Genomic DNA, 17607 nt, shown 5'->3' on the forward strand with positions numbered 1-17607 from the left:
TCCAGGGCAGCTGGGTGGTGAATGGGGACGTGTCCCTGGCTCCCGCCGCCCCAGCAAAGCCCTAAGCGGTGTTTCCCCTCCCGGCTGCTGCTGCCTGCGTGTCCCGTGCCCTTGGAGGTGCTGCTGCGGCAGGCAGGCACCCGCACCGGGGTGCGTGGGTGCGTTTGCTGCGGGATGCTGCGTGGGGCCGGGACAGGGGCTGTGCTCCTGGCCCACCCCCGCCTCTCTCAAGGCCACGAGGAGTTTCACCCCGGAGCCGAGGCCTCTCGTTATCTGCCTGTTATCGAGGCAGAGCGCGATGCGTGGGGGCGAAGCCCGCGCCCCTGGGAGCGGGGTCGGCTGTTGGCGGTGACTAAGGCTCACGTGCGACGGGTGGGTGGCGGGGGAAGCAGCTCTGAAGCCTGAAGAGCAGCCAAGGTGGGACTCTGGCACGGGAAATCGGTGGTTTTTTGGGGTGCGTGGAAATCAGGCAGCTGATGAGAGTGCTGCTGGCCGTGGCTGCACCCACAGCGGGGTCAGGGGGTGTCCGCTGCGGGACCAGCGCTTCCGCAGGCGACCCGAGCATCCTAAAATGTGCGGAGGGGAAACGGTGGCTGCGAGCCCCAAAATCTGGGAGAGGAGGGGCTGCAGACGGGCGAGTGCCCCAGCAAAGCCCCAGGATGCTGGGCGGGGGGGGGGGGGGGCGGTGCCGGGCCGGAGCTGCGGGGCCGCGTTTGGGGCAGGGGAGAGGCGAGCCCGGGCAGAGCACCCCCGTCCCGCCCGGGGCTGGGTGGATTCGGGGCCGGGGCGGGGAGCGCCGTGCGGGGGGGAGCGGGGCCGGGCTCGGCTCGGCGGGGCTCGGCCCAGCCCCCTGCTTCTCCCCGCCCCGCCATGGAGAGCGGCCGCGCCGGGCGGCAGCCCCAGCCCCAGCCCCAGCCCCAGCCGGCCCAGGGTAAGGCTCCGCCGCGGGGACCGGCTCCGGGATGCGGCCGCGGGGGGATGCGGCGGGGAGCGGGGGGTGCGGCGCCGCCTGGGGGGCAGAGCGGGGCGGGGGCCCGGGGGGGACAAAGCCCGGGCACGGCCGCTCCATCTTGGGGTGGGACGGAGCCGCGCAACCCCGGGTGGGGGAGGGCGATGGGCGATGCCGGCCTGGCCCCGAGCCCCCCCCAAACGCGGCTGCCGGGGGTCCCAGGGCCCCGCTGCCGCCTCTGGGGTCGGGGTCCCAGGCCCTGTCCAGGCCGGCTGCTCTGCCTGCCGGGGCGGCCCCACTCGTGCCGTGGGGCGTGGGCGACCCTGGGGTCCGCACCCTGGCTGGGCCGGGGTCACCGCACGGGTGGCACCCGGCCGGAGGCGGTCGGAGGGGACCGGCGTTGCCCGGGGCAGAGCCCGCAGCCCGAGGGCTGAGGGGTGCAGGCGTTGCCCCCCGCCTGCCCCGGGCCGGTTGCGCTCGCCCCCACCCCGGGGACCGGGGGTCCCGGCCAGGCCCGTCCCGTCCCGGTGCTGCCCCGGGATGAACCCTGGGCTCGGTGGAGCCGGGAGGGCGGCCGCCGGCGAGGCCGAGTCTCGGGGCGAGGGTTTGTTTTGGCTCTTCCCCACAGGGCTCCAGCCAAGCGCTCTTTGGCCTCGCCGGGCCGCCCGCTCCCTCTAGGCTGTGACTAAGCAGGGCTCCGTGGCGGAGCTGCTTCCCACCGATGGAGGAAGAGGAGAGGCAGCTCCCCTCCCCCCTGTCCCCGGTGCCCGCCACCGCTCCGCGATTCATCGCCCACGGCCACCCCGGGCCGTCGCAGGCGGGGAGGGATGGCTGCCGGTTCCCAGCGATGCCGAAACGCCGCTCGCCCGTTACCGGCGGCTCTCGGGTGAACCGGCCGCGGATCGCCGGCCGCGCTGCCGAAACAGTGCGTCCTGCGCTGCAGACATATTGTCTGTGTCCCGCTCGCCGCCTCCGCAGCCTTCCCGCCCGCCGCACACGCAGCCGCTGCGGCCTTTCCTTCCCTCTCGAGGCCTTCGCTGCCCCGGGGAGGGGGGATGGCTGCTCCCAGTTGCGCCAGCCTCTCCTGCAGCCGCATGGGCCCCCCGCGCCCCACGGGCGGTTGGATTCCCCGGTGCGCGGAGGCACTTGCCGCTCTGCTGCGAGCGGAGGAGGATGGCGGTAGCGCCGGGGGCTCTGCAGCATGTCCCGCCCTGGGGAGCGTCCCCGACCCTTCTCGTTTGGGCAACTCGTGTGGGCAAGGGTCCTGTCTCGCCACCCAGTGTGGGTCAGAGCCCCTAGCCCCTCACAGTGTGCCACGTCCTGGCCACCAGCGGGGCTGGGGTTGCACTCTGGGGACCAGGACCCGCCGTGGCGTGGGGCAGCTGGTGGCACTAGCGGAGCAGGAACTCGGAGATGGGGCAGGGTGCGGAGCCGCCCGGGTGGGATGCTGCCCCACGGGTGGGCAGAGGGGCAAGGACCAGGGCAGGGAGCAGGCGGGGGTTGGTTCTTATCCGAGTGCCCGCTGATTTCTCCAGCCCTTCTCCTCCCTGGCGCGGCAGAGAGGGAGGGTGCGGGGCGAGCTGGGTGCCAGCCAGGGCCTGTGTTTGGGAGCAGGCAGCTCGGGAGCTCTCCCAGTGCGGGGACGCCAGCAGAGCCGCTGCTGCGAAACCGTCACAGCAACGTGACGCGACGTGCGGAGCGGTGATGTGACAGTCCCGTGGTGCCATGTCCAAAATAGTTAGCGCAGCTCTCGCTTGTCGGAGGGCTCCGACCAGGTACGAGCAGGAGGGCAGGCAGCCTGCTGCGAGCGGAGCCTGATCCTGCACGGCCGCAGTCCCGGTAGGTGCCCGCATCCGCGTTGTGAGGCAGGGCTCGCTTTTCGGAGGTGCTGGGCACCTGTTCCCCAAGAGGCCAGATCCCAGCAGGCACGGAGCCCTGTGCCCTGCCTTCGAGCCAGGTTTCTGTTTTCCAGTGTGATGCTAGCAGACAGGTTTTCGGGAGCGTGGCTGGGCTGGCTGCCCTCTGCGCTGGCGGCTCCGCACGGGTCGCCCCAAGGACGAGGGCACGGCTGGCACTGCCCGGATGGATGGCAGGCAGGTGCTGCCCGCCCCGGCCCTCCGTCTGGCTGGGGCCGTGCCGTGACCGCAGCCGAACGGAAAGTTTGCTGTGGGGGTGCCGGGGCGGTGCGGGCTCAGGCTCTTTCCTCCGCGTGTATTTTAAACCCTGGAAACCCCCCCGCTCTGGCCCCGCTCTGGCCACGAGATCCCATCTCCCAAGTTCCCCTTGTTGCTCTCCAGCTTGGCACGTCACTGCCGGCTGGGTGCTGAGCTGCAGGAGCTCAGCGGCCTCTGCCAGGGGCTGGCGTGCTTCACCAGTGGCTGCCCCCATGCCCCCCGACCCGTCCCGGTGCCTTGGGGGGGTACAGACCCCGAGAAGGGGGTGCTCTGTGCCGGGAGGGCTGGGCAGCGGGTGCAGCCCCCTCCCAATCCAGCCCTCCCAGGAGCGGGTGCAAAAGCAGCGCGGCCCAGCCGGGTGGGCAATGCCCTGCCGTGCCCCTTCCTCCGGCCCGGCGCCCACCATGGGCATCCAGCTGTGCCGCCCCTCCTGCCCTGCTGCCTGCGTCCCCGTGCCCTGCTCCTGCCTGGCCCTGGGGGCCCGTCCCCGAAGCGGGGCTGCGGGCAGCGCGTGGGGCGCCGTGGGACGACACCTGACGTGCCCTGGCGCTGCCGGCTGCATTTTGCTGGCTCTGGGCCGGCGGGCAGAGGAGCCAGCCTCGGGCTGCAGCACCCGTGCTACCCGGGGCCAGGGAGCCCGTGGCTGTGGGCAGCAGCACCGTGGGACGCCCTGCCACGCGGGACGGGGTGCCGCTGCCGGGGTGGCACTGGGCATCCCCGCGGTGCGGGGCTGCTGGCGCTTGTTCTGTGCATCGCCCGCATCTCCCTGCCCACGCACGCGAGCTGGGCCGAGGGTGGGCGTCAGCGCTGCACCCGCGCCTTGGGACGTGCCGCGTGCGTGCCGGGGTTGTGCTGGGAACGCTTGCTCACTGTCCGTGTCATCCAGGTGTGAGGGGTGCTGCAGCGCAGGGGAATCCCGGGAGCTGGGTGGGACGGGGCAGGGCTCGGCTGCGAGGCACACCTGAGGCGTGGCGAGGCGGGGTGGGATCAGGGACAGCAGCAGGGCTCCGAGCACCCCCAGGGGCTTTCAGCAGCCCTGTGCACCCCACGGCATTCCGGTGGCCTCGGGCAGCCGCTCTCCACGCTGGAGACTGGCACCCAGAGTATCCCGGTCGGTCCCGGGGCTTCGGCTGCCTCCCCGCTCAGCGCCGGGATCTCTTGGCAATGAGGAGAGGCCCTGGGGAGCCGTCCTTCCCCCTCCTTTGGCACGGCTGTGGGGCTGCCATCGAAGCGGGGGGCACTGGGCGTGCGGGTGTCCCCGGGGGCTGTGGGGAGCAGCCCTGCGCAGCCGGCGGTGGCTCTTGAGGCTGGGGTTCCCCTCGGGACCTCATCCCTGGGGTTCACAGGGACTTGTGTGCGATGGCCAGGGTGGCGGGGGTCCGTCGGCCGGGCGCAGTGACACCAGCCCCTTCGGGTGGCCTTGCAGTGGTCACTGGTGGGCCCCTGCTGCGCCCACCGGCCCTGCCCTCCTCTCCTCCTGGGGTAGGGTTTGGCCCCATCCGATGCCCCCAGCCCAGGGTGTGTGGTGCACATGGAGCATCCCGTGGCCAGCCCCGGCCGTGCCGCCGAGCGGGTACGTGAGGATACGGCGGACGGGGGGAGCTGAGGTTAAAGCGTGGCGGGTGCCCCCCACCCTCGTGGGAAGCGCCCCGCGGGGATGTGCGGCGGACGGTTAACGAAGGCTGCTCGCCTTCCGACCGGAGCACCCTGCGGGGCCTCGATGTGCTCTCGCTTCACAGCACCGGGGAATTTGCCTCTGCCTGGCTGAGCATCCCCAGCCATGTGCCGGCTGCGGAGCAGCGCCGGGCTGGAGGTGCCGTTGGTGCTGGGTGGTGAGGACGCTGGTGCCGCACGGACCCGCGAGAGGAGCCGGGATGGGCTGGGTGACCTTGGCGTCGAGTGGCAGCGCGTCACCCCACGGCCGGGCACAGCGCCGTCCCGGTGCCAGCAGCAGTGCTGGTGCCGCGCAGGCTCACCCGGGCTGGGGGCTGCGGGGAAGCCATGCCTGTGTGTCTGGGGGGCCGGAGAGCTAATCCTCTGCGGAATGCCCCGGCCGGGGGAGAGGGGCCGCCCGCGCCGCCTGGGCCACAGGCAGCGTTGGGTTTCAGGGCAGCTGCCGTGCCGGAGCAGCGACAGGGACAGATGGCGGCAGGGCTGGCCCCGGCCGCACGCGGGGCTTTTGGCTGTACCCGGCAGCCCTGCCCTGGCCATGGGCACCACCGTCCCGCCGGCCGGTGGAGCGGGACGGATCCTTCCCAGGGCTCCGTGCCCGGTGGTGCCTCACCCGCCGTCGCCCAGCACCGCTCCCCGCGTGTCCGGGGCTCCCCGAGGCGTTTCTATCTGCTCAGGGGTGCCAGCCTGGCCTTGAAGCTTTCTCGGCTGGCGGCTCTGCGGGCAGCACCCGGTTGTGCCACTGCCTGGGAGGTCACCTCTCCCGGCCGGGACACGCGTGGGTCTGGTCCTCAGACCTGGCGTCCGGTGGCTGCCAAGCTCCCCTGCCTCGGGGCAGGGCTGATTTGGGGCAGCCCTGGGGGGACAGGGCAGGCGAGCCCCCGGCTGCAGCCCTGGCACCTTCCCGGCTGCCTCGCAGGGCGCAGCGATGGGGACGCGGGATGTGCAGGATCGGGGCCAGGGGATGGGCCGGCTTCCTGCGGCAGAAAATACCCGGAAGGCTGCGCAGGTCTGCGGGGGGGGCTGGGGCTGGCTGTGTCCCCCACGGAGCCCGGGTGGGTCAACCCTGCTTGCACCAGCCCCTGCATGCTGGGGGGCTGCAGCCAGACCCCCAGCGCCTCCCTGGGCAGGTGGGTGCTGCTGTGGGTGCTGTGTCCCGCTGTGGGTGCTGCTTGAGGGACTGTGGGGGTGCACCCATGCCCGCGGCGCAGGGGGGGGCTGGTGGCACCTTCACTGCCAGCCTGGGGCTGAGGGAGCGGCGCCGGCCCGTGTTTGCGGAGCCCACACTTTGCCCCTCGCCAAAGATTGTGGAGAGCTCTGCAAACACAGCCGAGCCCGGTGCATGACATCACCCCATGGCGAGAGCCGCTCGCGGGGGCTGGTGGGTGCTGGTCGCCGGCGTCCTCGCCATCGCGTGCTGCCGGAGCTGCGGCCACGCGCTGCAGTGGTGCCCAGGGTGCCGGAACCAGGTGCCCGCGGCCCCGGCGTGGGTCGGGCATTGTTCTCGGGCAGGAGCGAGGGTGCTGCCCGCGGCGCAGGGCTCAGGGCTGTGATCCCGGCACGCACCCCGAAGGTGCGTTTGCAAAGGGCTGGACATCCGGGGCGAGGGGGGGATCACCGCTGCTGGTCACCGCAGGCGGTCCCGGCACATCCACCCCATGCAGAGGGCACGTGCTGCGGCTTCGCGGGGCGGCTGGTACCGTCCCCAGCGCCGGGGCGTGCAGCGCGCTCCCCAGGACTGGCCGGGATGGGATGCGATTCCCCGGGCTGCTCCCCTCGGGATGCGGGGACAGGCACCGTGCCCCCCCGCCTGCCCCGTGGTGGGGCAGCGAGCGGCTGTGCACCGCGTGGGGAGGGGGCTGTTTGCTGGCAGCGGCGGCCTCGTGTGCATTCCTGGGACGTGAGTTCATGGCTGCGCGCGGGCCTGGCTGCGGCACGACGCGGCGCTGGGGGACATGGGCCGGAGCGGTGACGTCAGGCCGCGGGGGCCCGCGCCCATCCTGCCTGCGGCCATGCTGCGAGCGCCGGCGGAAGCGGCCCCGCATCCTCTGGAGAGAGCAGCGGGGAAGCGCGTGGGTTCCCGTGCCTGCGTCCACCCCGCCGTGGGGCCGGGGTGGCAGCTGCCGGGGGAAGAAGGGCGGCTTTGTGGCGGCGGTGCCTGGCAGAGCCCCGGCCGGTCGCTCTGTGCATTGTGCACCCAGCGCCTGGCACCCAACGTGGGTGCCCACTGAGATGGGTGCAGCGGCAGGGCTTGGGTGGGGGTCCCACTGCCTTCCGCGGGGGAAACTGGGGACCATCCCCAGCCCCTGCGGCCAGGGACAGCCTTGCTCCTGGGGGCTGTGTTTGGGGGGACAGGGCTGCCCCAGGCTCCCCCGCCGAGTGACCGTTTGTTCTGCTCTGCCTGTGTTGCAGGGAACCCACCGTCCCAGATGGGAGACAGCATGCCCCCCCCCACCTCGCCGCCCCCCTCGCCCGGGGACGCCGTGCAGGGAGAGCGCACCCCGCCGCAGCGCGACCGACCCGTCCCTCCAGCCTTCGTCCCCTCCGAAAAGACCATCTCGCCCGTCCCACGAGCCGTCACCCCCTCCAAAGAGACCGTCTTGCCCGTCCCGGCAGCCGTCACCCCCTCCAGGCAGCCCGTCTGCCCCCCGGCCGTGACACCCCGCACCGAGAGCGGCACCCCGCAGCCTGACCGACCCGTCCTTCCAGCCGCCACGCCGTCGGGACAGCCCGTCTCCCCCGTCCCTACAGCCGTGGCCCCCTCAGCGGAGAGCGTCCCACCGTGGTGTGACAAGTCCCCCCCTGGGCTCCTCCAGGAGCACCCCAAAGAAGAGGCATCTCCCCACGCTGCCGGCCAGCCGGTCCCTGTCCCCGCTGCCCCTTGCCCAGCAGAGACGCTGCCCCGTGGGAGCGATCCCCCAGCCCCGGCTGCCAGCGAAGGGGCCCCCTCCGATGCCAAGAGCCCCCCGGGTGGCGCAGCGGGGCCCTCAAAGGATGCGCCGCCCCGGAGCGACCGCAGCACCCCAGCCGCAGCCTCGCCGACTCCTGCCGCCAGCCCAAGGCCCAAGCAAGGTGGGTGCCCGGGGGAGCCGGGGTGCTGGCACCCCGCGGGTGCTACTTGATGCCTCCACGCCCGGCTGGGGCTGGGGGTCCGGGCGCCGCTCTGACCCTGTCTCCCCGCTGCAGATGCCCAGAAAGCCCAGGCCAGGCACAAGCAGGCGAAGGAGCGGCGCGAGGAGCGGGCCAAGTACCTGGGTACGGGGCTGGGGGAGCGGGGTGAGACGTGGGGCTGGCGAGCCCCTGGGCGCCTGCCGGGAGGGAAAGTGAACGGGGGCGGGGAGGCAGGAGCTAAGGAGCTTTGCCGGGTCACGGGCAATCCCATTAGCTGCGCTGAGCTGAGCTGAGCCCGGGCAGGAGCCACTGTGCCGGCGGTGCTGCCCCCCCGCCATGCCGCGGCCCCCGCTGCCGCGCTGCCCTGGCTGCTCCCCGCGGTCCGGGTGCCCCCCGGGCACATGAGTGCCCCCCGCTCTGTGCAGATGCCACCAGCCCGGTGCCCAGCGCTCTCCCGTCTGCAGGCAGCTGCAGGCAGCCCCGCAGCAGCATGGGGCGGCAGGCGAGCGGGGCCCCTGCGCCGCGCATGGGGCCTCCTGGTCCCCGCGCTCTTTTCCACCCTCATTCCCCCATTGTTTGCCGGCGCGGCTCGGCAGGCTCCCGGCCTCCCTTTTGTCCTCGCCCAAACCCCTCCCTTGCCGGCCGGCCGCGATGCCGCCTGCCCCGCTCGCCCAGGGAGCCCAGCCGCGTGCCCCTGCCGGAGCCAGCTCTCAGCCCCACGCCGCCGGCACGGACACGCGTCCCAACTGCGGGGCTCAGCGGGGCCAAGGCTGTGCCTCGGGTGTGACCCTGCCGCCCCGGCTCCCTCCCGCAGCCGCCAAGCGGGTGCTGTGGCTGGAGAAGGAGGAGAAGGCCAGGCTGCTGCGGGAGAAGCAGCTGGAGGAGCGGCGCAAGCGCCTGGAGGAGCAGCGGCTGAAGGCGGAGAAGCGCCGCGCCGTCCTGGAGGAGCGGCAGAGGCAGAAGCTGGAGAAGAACAAGGTGGGGATGGGGGATCACGGGCGCAGCGGGTGGGGGGCCGGGGATGCGCTCGCTGGGGAGACCCTGTGGCTCCAGCAGCTGTATGGGAGCTGCCCACCGTGCCCATCCTCCGCGGCACACATCCTTCGTGGTGCGGGGCCTCCGTGGCGCCCGGCTCCTTGAGCGCACATGCCCTGGCCAGGGTGGGCATCACTGCCCTGTCTCCCTCCAAGCATCCCCATCGCTGCGCTATCCTCGTGCCAGGCAGCTCCGCCTGGTCGCAACCCTGTTCCCCCGGCCGCTGGCCTCACCCCGTCCCTCTCCCTCGGGCAGGAGCGCTACGAGGCGGCGATCCAGCGGTCGGCCAAGAAGACGTGGGCAGAGATCCGGCAGCAGCGGTGGTCCTGGGCTGGAGCCCTGCACCACGGCTCCCCCGCGCACAAGGACGGTGAGTGCCGGGCTGGGTGAGGGCACCCAGGGCCCCGCGGCTGTGCCGGCGGCAGGGGCAGCTGGGCATGGCTCTGCGGCGCTCTGTGCAGGGAGGCTGAGACCCCGCAAACTCAGCTCTGCTGTGGGCTTGTGCTGCCCACCCCGGGCTGTGCCAGGGCCCGGTGGGGTCCCTTGGCTTTTCCCCACTCTCGGCTGGCGTGTCCCTCAGGCCGGGCGTAAGCTGGAGGCTGTGCGTCACAGTCACGGTTCTGCGCAGGGACGCACGTGGGGACGGCCCCGGCTGCCCGCGGGGACGCTGCGGCCGCGGCGCTGGTCTCGCAGCTGGGCGCGGGTTGTGGAGCCGTGCGAGGCTGTTGCCGTCTCTTCTTGGGGTCTGTGCTGCGGCGTGTCCCCTTGTCCCCCGGCTGGGTGGGGGCAGCGCTTGGCCCCTCCAGCCCCAGCGTGGGGGTGACCGTGGCTGCGTGTGCCCTGGGTGCGCGTGGCCGTGCCGTGCCTCACTGCGCCGTGCCGTGCCGTGCCCCTGCGGCGGCCGCTGTGCCCGCTGCCCCACAGCACTGAGCCCAGCCGGTGCCTCTCGGCGGGGACACCCCACAGGGGTCTGCACCGGGGTTGGGCACGTGGGCGTCTCTGCTGTCCCCTGACCGCTGAGGGGACAGGGCTGCGCTGGCGGGTGCTGGCACTGCCTGGCGTGTCCAGTGGCAGGCTGATGGCATGGAGGGGAGTGCTGCACCCCTGGGACCCGTCTGCGCTGTTTGTGCCGTGGGGCGGCTGCGGCAGCCCCAGCTGCGCCTGGCCAGGCTGCGTGTGCCGGCACGGTGTGCCCGGCCGTGCCCGTCGGCACTGCGCGTGCCAGTGTGGGGTGCCGGCCGTGCCCGGCGGGCTGTGCGTACAGCTGGTCTGTGGCCAGCTGTGCCCAGACAGGTCACGCGTACGGGCGCCCTGTGCCTGGCCATGGCTTGTGGCACACTCAGGGACAGACCCGTGCGTCTGCGGTGCGGCACCCGCAGAGTCTGGCAAGGGGACACCTTCCCCTGCACCTTCCCATGCGGGACGCGCTGCCGGAGCTGCTGCCGGCTCTCGCTCGCCGATCTCCTTGCTGCTCCTCGCCTCTGCCGGCAGCAATCTCCTCTGGCCACCCCCACCAGAGGAGCCCGGCTGGGACGGAGGGGTCCTGGCACCACTGCCGGCCACCAGCGTCCTCCTGGCACTGCCGTAGGGACCCGGCCCCGGTGTCAGCATTGTCCCGTGTCTGTCTGGACCTGTCGCCCTCAACCTGCTCCCCTGGGCTCGCTGCTCGCCCAGTGCTGCCGACGTCCCTGGGCACCCGGCTCCCAGTTCCCGGGATTGCTTTTGGGGGAACCGACATGGCGGGGCCCTGGAGCCGCCCTGGCTCCTCAAGGATGAGATCCCTGCACGATCCCAGCATGACTCCCCAGGCCTCGGGCACTGCTCCGTGCCAGCTGCCAGTGCCGTGCGTCGTGTCCCCGGACACCAGCATCTCCCAGCCCCGCTGTCTGTGCTGCGTCCCGCTCCCGCCCCAGTGCCCCGCCGCGGCCGTGCATGCTGCATGTGGGGGGCCCGGCCCTGGCCCCGGGACCTTAATGCCCTTGTGTCTTTTCCCTCCTCCAGGTGCGAGCCGGTGCTCGGTGTCCGCTGTAAACCTCCCCAAACACGTCGACTCTATAATCAACAAGCGGCTCTCCAAATCCTCCGCCACCCTCTGGAACTCTCCCAGTAGAAGTAAGAGCCCTTTGCGTTTGCCCCAGCGCAGGGGGTGCAGCCTGGCCCCCGCCCAGCGCTGGGGACCCCCGAGGCCAGGGTCCCCCATCCCCAGGCCCTGCCTTGCAGCACGGTGCCTGCGGAGAGAGGAGAAGCCGTTTGCTGTTTGCGGGAGGAGGCTGGAGCGAGCTGGTGGCTCCTTGAGGCTGCGTGCAGGCTGGGAGGATGAGGATGAGGAGGAGGAGGAGGAACGGCTGCGTGGTGGCAGCCAGGATGGGGACCGGGAGCCCTGGCTCCCTGCCCTCAGGCAGCTCCAGTGGGTGCAGGGCTGCCTGTCACGGGACCCTCTCGGGGCTGGGCGCCGTGATGCCTGTGCCCCACGGGCACCCAGGGCTGGGTGCCACAGGGCACCGTGGGCGCGGTGCTGTGTCGGGTGCTGCGAGGTCGTCCTGGCCCTGGGCGAGCTGCCCGAGGCTGCCGGCCGCGCTGGAGGGATGCGTCCAGCGCTGGGGCTGCTGTTGTGTTTCGGGGTTGCCTGGCAATGCGTGCGCGCCTTCCCGGCCCAGTATAAATAGCCAGAGCAGCTGACGCGGGCGACTGCAGGCGGCGGTGACGCAGGCGGCTCCCGCCAGCCCTGTGCTGGGGGCTCAGCCCGGGGAGAGGCACCCAGGGGCTGTGGGCACCACCTGGGTGGGAGCAGCACCTCCCTGGGCTGATGCCGGACCCGGCTCCATGTCCCCATCGCTGCACCCATGGCTCTGTTTTTTCCCCTCCTGGCAGCGGGTGCTGTTCCCGGCCTGATCGGGGGCCCAGATGGAGAGGGGCCGGGGGGCCCTGTCTCTGTGGGTGCTTCCCTTGTGCCCGTGGGGTGTTTGGTGCTGGTGATGTGCGCTGCCAGTGGCAGCCCCGTGCCCAGCTGAGCCAGCAGCGTGGCCGAGACCACCGGTCCTTGGGTGCCGTGAGCCTGGCGTGGCTCCCACGGCACGCTCGGCGACTGTGGCACCGCTCCCTCGGGGTGAGGGTGCTCTGTGGGGTCCCTGCGGCAGCTGCGGCGTGCCAGGGGCTCGCCCACACCAGGACAGGGGCGCAGGGAGGGTGCACGCCAGCGCCGGGTGCAAGGAGAGGGCCAGAGTGGAAGGGGCTGCTGTCAGCTGCTGGTGCGGCTCGCTGTGGGTGCACGGTGGCTGGGGTGTCCGCAGGACACGGGGACACCGTCGTCGTCGTGCCGCAGCGCCGTCCCGCAGGTGCCCAGCTGTGCACCCACCCCTGCGCCCGCACAGCCCCTCGTCTCGCTCAGCTGGCCGTGCAGGGCAGTGGGGACCCCTCCCCGGTGCGGCTGAGCTTCGGGCGCTCCCGGGGCTACGCACGCGCCCCAGCGTTGCTGCAGCCGCGCAGCTGCTCCCTCCTGGCAGGCGGCCGTGGGGCTGGGGGCCGGGGCTGCTGCCTGGGGGCTCGGTGGCACGCTAAGCGCCCCTCTCCCTCCCCAGACCGGAGCTTGCAGCTGAGCCCTTGGGAGAGCAGCATCGTGGACCGGCTGATGACTCCCACCCTGTCCTTCCTCGCGCGCAGCAGGAGCGCGGTGACGCTGGCTGGGAACGGCAAGGAGCAGGGTGAGCAGCTGGAGAGGGCACAGGGCCACGCGGGTCCTGGGCAGGCGGGGGACTGGGACGAGGGAGCCTGAGGCCAGCAGAGAGCTGGTGCCGGTGCCGCGCCGGCTCTGTCCTGACAGCGTGGTCGCTCCTGCCCCCAGTGCCCGTGTGCCCCCGCTCGGCCTCCGCCAGCCCCCTCAGCCCCTGCCACAACCACCGCCTGCAGCACCGCTGCTGGGAGAGGCGGAAGGGGACAGCCGGCAGCCCCGACGTGACGCCGCGCCGCAGGACCGAGCCCTCGCCCGTGAGTGCCACCTCCTCTGGGGACCCCTCAGTGCCAGGGTGGCCGCGGGGCACAGCACGGCTCCCGGCCGAGCCGGAGCACCCGGCGCTGATGCTGTCCCTGTCTCTCCCCGGCCGGAGCAGAAGAAGAAGGAGAAGAAGGAGAAGGAGCGGGAGAACGCCAAGGAGCGCAGCGCCCTGTCCCGCGAGCGCAGCCTCAAGAAGCGGCAGTCGCTGCCAGCAGCACAGCCCCGGCTCCTGCCCGCAGCGGACAGCAGGTAGGGACCCGCCGCCGCGGGGGCTGCCCGGCCCCCGGCCCTGCCACAATGGGGGGCTGCCCGCGCCCCGCTAACGCCGTCTCTCGCTCCGTTTGCAGCCCCGGCCCCAAGAACCGTCCCTCATCCCCTGCCACCCCCAAAGCCCGTCCGGCGTCCCCCAGCCCAGCCCTCGGCTCTCCCCACAAGCCGCCCCTGCCCCGCAGCGCCCACTCCTCTCCCAAAGTGCGGGCCAGGGCCCGGGAGGAGCGGGGGGAGCAGGAGGGCCAGGCAAAGGCACGTGAGAGGAAGGAGGAGGAGCGGGCCCCAGCCCCCTCAGCCCTCCCAGAGCCCCCCAAAGTGCCCGCAGAACCAACATCAGGTGGGTACGGGGTGACTGGGGGGGCAGTGGGGCTGGGGGGAGCGGCAGTGGGAGCAGCACTGATGCTGTGTGCGCCCTGCAGCCCCTCCGGCCCCTGCAGCCCCCAGCCCCGTGCCGGCCACCCCCGCAAGCAGACCCCCAGCCGGCACCACGGACCGGGAGGAAGCCGCCCGGCTGCTGGCGGAGAAGCGGCGCCAGGCCCGCGAGCAGCGGGAGCGCGAGGAGCGGGAGCGCCGGGAGCAGGAGGAGCGGGAGAGGTGGGTGCTGCCCCCCCGGCCCCCGGCCCCGGCCCCCGACCTTGCTGAGGGTCCCCTCCCCGCAGGCGGCTGCAGGAGGAGCGGGCGCAGCAGGCGGCGGAGGAGCAGACCCGCAGGGAGGCCCTGGCACGCCAGCGAGAGGAGGAACGGCGGCTGCAGGAGGAGCGCGAGGCCCAGGAGAGGGCACGGGCCGAACGGGAGGAGACAGAGCGGCTGCAGAGACAGGTCTGGGGTGGCGGGCGCGGGGGCAAGGGGCTGCAGGGGAGGCGGGTTGGAGGGGACCGGAGAGGAAGAGGTGGGATGGAGGATGAAGGCAGGGATGGGGAGGGACAGCAGGGATGCTCTCCTGCGGTCCCCGCACCAGAGGGATGCAGGGGCGAGGACCAGCCCAGCCCCTCGATGCCCCGGGTGGCAGGAGGGGACGCGGGGCAGGGCTGTGCCGAGCCGCCCAGGCAGCCCGTCCCCCCCGTCCCTGCCCCATCCCGTCCGTCCCTGCCCTGTCTCATCCGTCCCTGCCGCCTCGCTGTGCCGCAGAGGGAAGAGGCCGAGGCGAGGGCGCGCGAAGAGGCTGAGCGGCAGCGCCTGGAGCGGGAGAAACACTTCCAGCGTGAGGAGCAGGAGCGGCTGGAGAGGAAGAAGGTGAGGGCCGAGGGCACCCTGGGCGTGTGGCAGGGCAGGGGTCTCCCCTGCGAGCGGTCCTGCCCAGCAGCCAGGGCCGGTCCTGCTGGCGAGGGCTGTGCACGAGCCCCTCTCTGCCCCGCAGCGCCTGGAGGAGATCATGAAGAGGACGCGCAAGTCGGACGCAGCTGATGCCAAGGTGGGTGCCTGTCCCCTGTCCCGAGGCACCTGGGGACACGGGGGACTCTGCAGAGCCCTCCCGCCCCTGCCCGCAGCCGCCCGTGCCCCTCACGGCTCTCCTCTCCCTGCAGAAGAAGGAGGACAAGAAGGTGGTGAATGGGAAAGCGGCCGAGCAGGAGGATGTCCCAGGTACGTGGCCCCTTCCCGCAGCCTGCCGCACCTCCAGGGCACCTGGGATCCGTGGAGCCGCGACCCCGTCCTGCTCCCCACCCCCAGCCATGCTCCCGCCCGTGGCCATGGCTGAGAGGGGGCTCTGCCGACCTCCCCAGGCCGCGAGAAGCGTGCGGGGCCGATGCCGAAGAAGGAGGAGCTCCCCGAGACGGAGACACCAAGCACGCCAAAGGGCCTGGCGGGCGAGGGGCTGCAGCCCAGGTGAGCGTGGGGACAGCTGGGGGGATTTGGGGCGTGGCGGGGCCTTGGCTGACCCCACTCCTCCCACCCCACAGCTCCCCGGCCAAGGAGATGGCGTCCCCGGCGTCCCTGGTGAACGGCGTGCAGCCCGGCAAGCACGAGAACGGCTTCTCGGGCACAGAGGGGTCGCAGGAGCTGCTGGAGCTCTCCCACCACGGCAGCAGCCCCAGCAGCATCATCCCCTTCGGTGACAAGGAGCCCTTCCTCAAGCAGGCCGTGGTCAAGCCCCCCCAGGTGACAGGTGAGAGACAGGGGGTGCACGGGGGGGGGTGGTCCAGGGCGATGCCATGGCTGCCCGGTCTCACGGCCGTGCCCTCTCTCCTCCCGCAGAGGTGCTGTGAGGGCCAGGCCCTGGCAGACGTCCCCGCGGGGCCACCGCACGCGTCCCGACTCCGGACGCCGGTGCAGAAGCGTAGCTGTTGTCAGAAGAAAAACCTCGCTGCTCTCCCCTGCCTGCCGCGCGCGCCCGGCCCTGCCGCGGGGGGCCTGAGCCGCGTGGGACCCCGGCGAGGCGGCCGCCAGCCCCCTGCCCACCGCAGGGACGCCTGGTTTCTCTCTCTGTTCTTGTTTTTATTTCATTGTGGGTTTTTTTGTTTGTTTGTTTTTTTTTTTTTTAAATATGCACCTTATCAGACTGACACCCCCACCCTAGCAGCCTGCCAGAGCCGCCCCAGACTTGTGGTGTAATAATGTAGTTATTTAACTTGCTGGGTACAATGTATGTGAATACTGTAAATAGAGCTCGCCCAGGCACCCGGGACGCTCGCCTGGCCCGGCCCTGCGCGGGGCGGGAGGATTGGGGGCTGCCCGGCGCTCGCAGGCAGCGGGGCCGCAGCCCGGCCGGGAGGAGGTCGCTCCCCGCGTCCCCACGCGTGTCTGGGCGCCCAGGGCCTGGCGGGCGCCACGCTGCTCTCCGTGCCGTCGTGACAGTGTTATGCATCCAGACAACCTCTGCCGACAATAAAAGTGGACAACCGCCCTCGCCTCGCCTCGCCGCGTCCTCGCGGGGCGGGAATCGCGCTGGCTGCGGGGAGGTGGCCGTGCCGTGCCGGGCCGGGCTGGGCGCTCTCCCGGGCCCCCGGCAGCAGGGGGGTAGGTTCACCCCCACCTCAGGGCTCGCCCCCGGAGCCCCCCAGCGCCCATTGCCCTGTCAGCTCCCCGCTCCCCTCCTGGGGACGCGGCGGCCTCACCCTGCCTGCCCTCACACATCAGCAGGCCCCTGCCCAAAAAGCGGCGCCTTGCCCGGCCCAGCCTCCGAGCCCGGGGACCGGCAGCTGGGCCCTCGGGGGCCGCAACCGGCCCAGGCCAGGCGGGGAAAACCAGGCTCCCGAGGGCCGCGGCCTGCATCGCCGGGGCCCGGGCAGGAAGGGGCGGCGGGCGAGCGCCCACAGGGCCCCTTCAGCGACCGGCTGCTCCGCGCCCAGAGCGGGGGAAGCACCGAGAACCGGGCGGTGCGGGAGGAGGCTCATGGGTCCCCGAGCCACCGCCGCCGCCATTTCCCGGCCGGGCCCCCGGAGCCCCGCCCCTTCCCGCCTGAAGCCCCGCCCTCTCCGTGGCGCCAGGGGCAGGCGGAGTCAGGGAGGAAGTGACGTAAGCGTCAGCGCAGAGCTCGCTGGGAGTTGTAGTCAAGCCAGAGCAGCTAGCCAATGAGCTCGGCGGGGGGCGGGACTGCCGCTCCCAGCAGCCCCCGCGGGCGGGCAGCGGGCGGGCGCGAAGCGGAAGTGCGTGGGGAGGAGGTGGAGGCGCCTGGCTGCTGAGGAGGCCGCGGGCGGAGCGGGGGCCGGTGAGTGCGACCAGGCTGGGCCCGGCCTTGCCCTCCGCTACCGGGCTCTTCTCTTTCTCTTCCCCCCTCGCACCGAGGACCCTCTGCGGCCGCGCCGCTCGCTCCGGCCGAGCCTTGGTCCCGCCTTCCCCCCCCCCGCCCCCGCGCCTTCCCCAGGCCTCAGCGCGGCGCTGCCCCCCCGCCGCCATGTGCCGGGCGCGGCCCCGCGGCCCCCCCCGGGCCGGGATCGAATGCGGCGCCGGGCGCTCCGAGGGCTCGGCCCGAGCGGGGCCTCGTGGCTGGGCCAGGCCAGGCCTCTGGCCGCGTTCCCGTGGCCGGTTGGGGCCGGCCCGGGCCTGTCCTCGGCGGCTGGCCTTGTCCCACCCCGCCCCGGGCCTGTCCCTGGAGGCTCATCCCTCTGTCCCGGCTCGGCCCATTCCCGAAGATTCCCGTTCTCCGCACGAGCCTGTGGGCCCCGTCCTCGGCGATTCCTCCGCCACTTCGGGCCTTAGGCCTGTCCCCGCAGGGTTCCTCCCTTCGCCGCGGTCACGGGCTGTGTCCGGCGTCCCCGTCTGCTCGCTGCGGCACGGGAGGCGCTGCCCGTGTTCCCGAGGGAGGCCGGGCGGGGCCGCTGGGCCCGCGGGGCGAGGGACGGCGACTTGTCCAGGCTGCGGCCGTGGCCCCGTGAGCTGGCGCTGGGCCCCCGGCGGTGTGCGGCTCTCGCTGAGCTCGGGCAGCGGCGCTCAGCACCGTGCGCTTCTCGGTGCAGCAGGATGGATCT

The 17607-nt window shown here is 72.9% G+C and overlaps 2 protein-coding genes across 5 annotated transcripts in view; both read left to right on the forward strand.

Annotated features, from left to right (window-relative positions):
• Nucleotides 1-775: 775 nt before the first annotated feature.
• Nucleotides 776-16043, forward strand: MAP7D1 (MAP7 domain containing 1). 2 transcript variants are annotated; one of them, XM_086765213.1, is made up of 18 exons: nucleotides 776-931; nucleotides 7207-7866; nucleotides 7981-8049; nucleotides 8720-8883; nucleotides 9196-9310; nucleotides 10942-11052; nucleotides 12519-12641; nucleotides 12782-12924; nucleotides 13047-13180; nucleotides 13279-13538; nucleotides 13621-13795; nucleotides 13861-14020; nucleotides 14330-14434; nucleotides 14559-14612; nucleotides 14725-14782; nucleotides 14923-15025; nucleotides 15100-15305; nucleotides 15395-16043. In XM_086765213.1, exons 1-18 carry the CDS (start codon nucleotides 871-873, stop codon nucleotides 15403-15405), a joined length of 2712 nt encoding a protein of 903 aa, XP_086621339.1. In that variant the 5' UTR covers nucleotides 776-870; the 3' UTR covers nucleotides 15406-16043. The 2 variants fall into 2 exon arrangements, with proteins under 2 accessions (XP_086621339.1, XP_086621340.1); XM_086765214.1 differs by lacking the exon at nucleotides 10942-11052.
• Nucleotides 16044-16800: 757 nt separating this feature from the next.
• The window catches only part of THRAP3 (thyroid hormone receptor associated protein 3), a 32579-nt gene continuing 31772 nt past the window's right edge, over nucleotides 16801-17607 (forward strand). For 2 of the 3 annotated variants that reach the window (XM_086765296.1, XM_086765299.1), the window contains exon 1: nucleotides 16801-16847. The gene's annotated coding sequence lies outside the window, so the exon portion shown is untranslated. The remainder of the gene's footprint in view (nucleotides 16848-17607) is intronic. The other variant, XM_086765298.1, reaches the window with a different exon arrangement.

This window comes from Chlamydotis macqueenii, chromosome 22 (genome assembly GCF_036417535.1).
Source record: "Chlamydotis macqueenii isolate bChlMac1 chromosome 22, bChlMac1.mat, whole genome shotgun sequence".
Lineage (NCBI taxonomy): Eukaryota > Metazoa > Chordata > Aves > Otidiformes > Otididae > Chlamydotis > Chlamydotis macqueenii.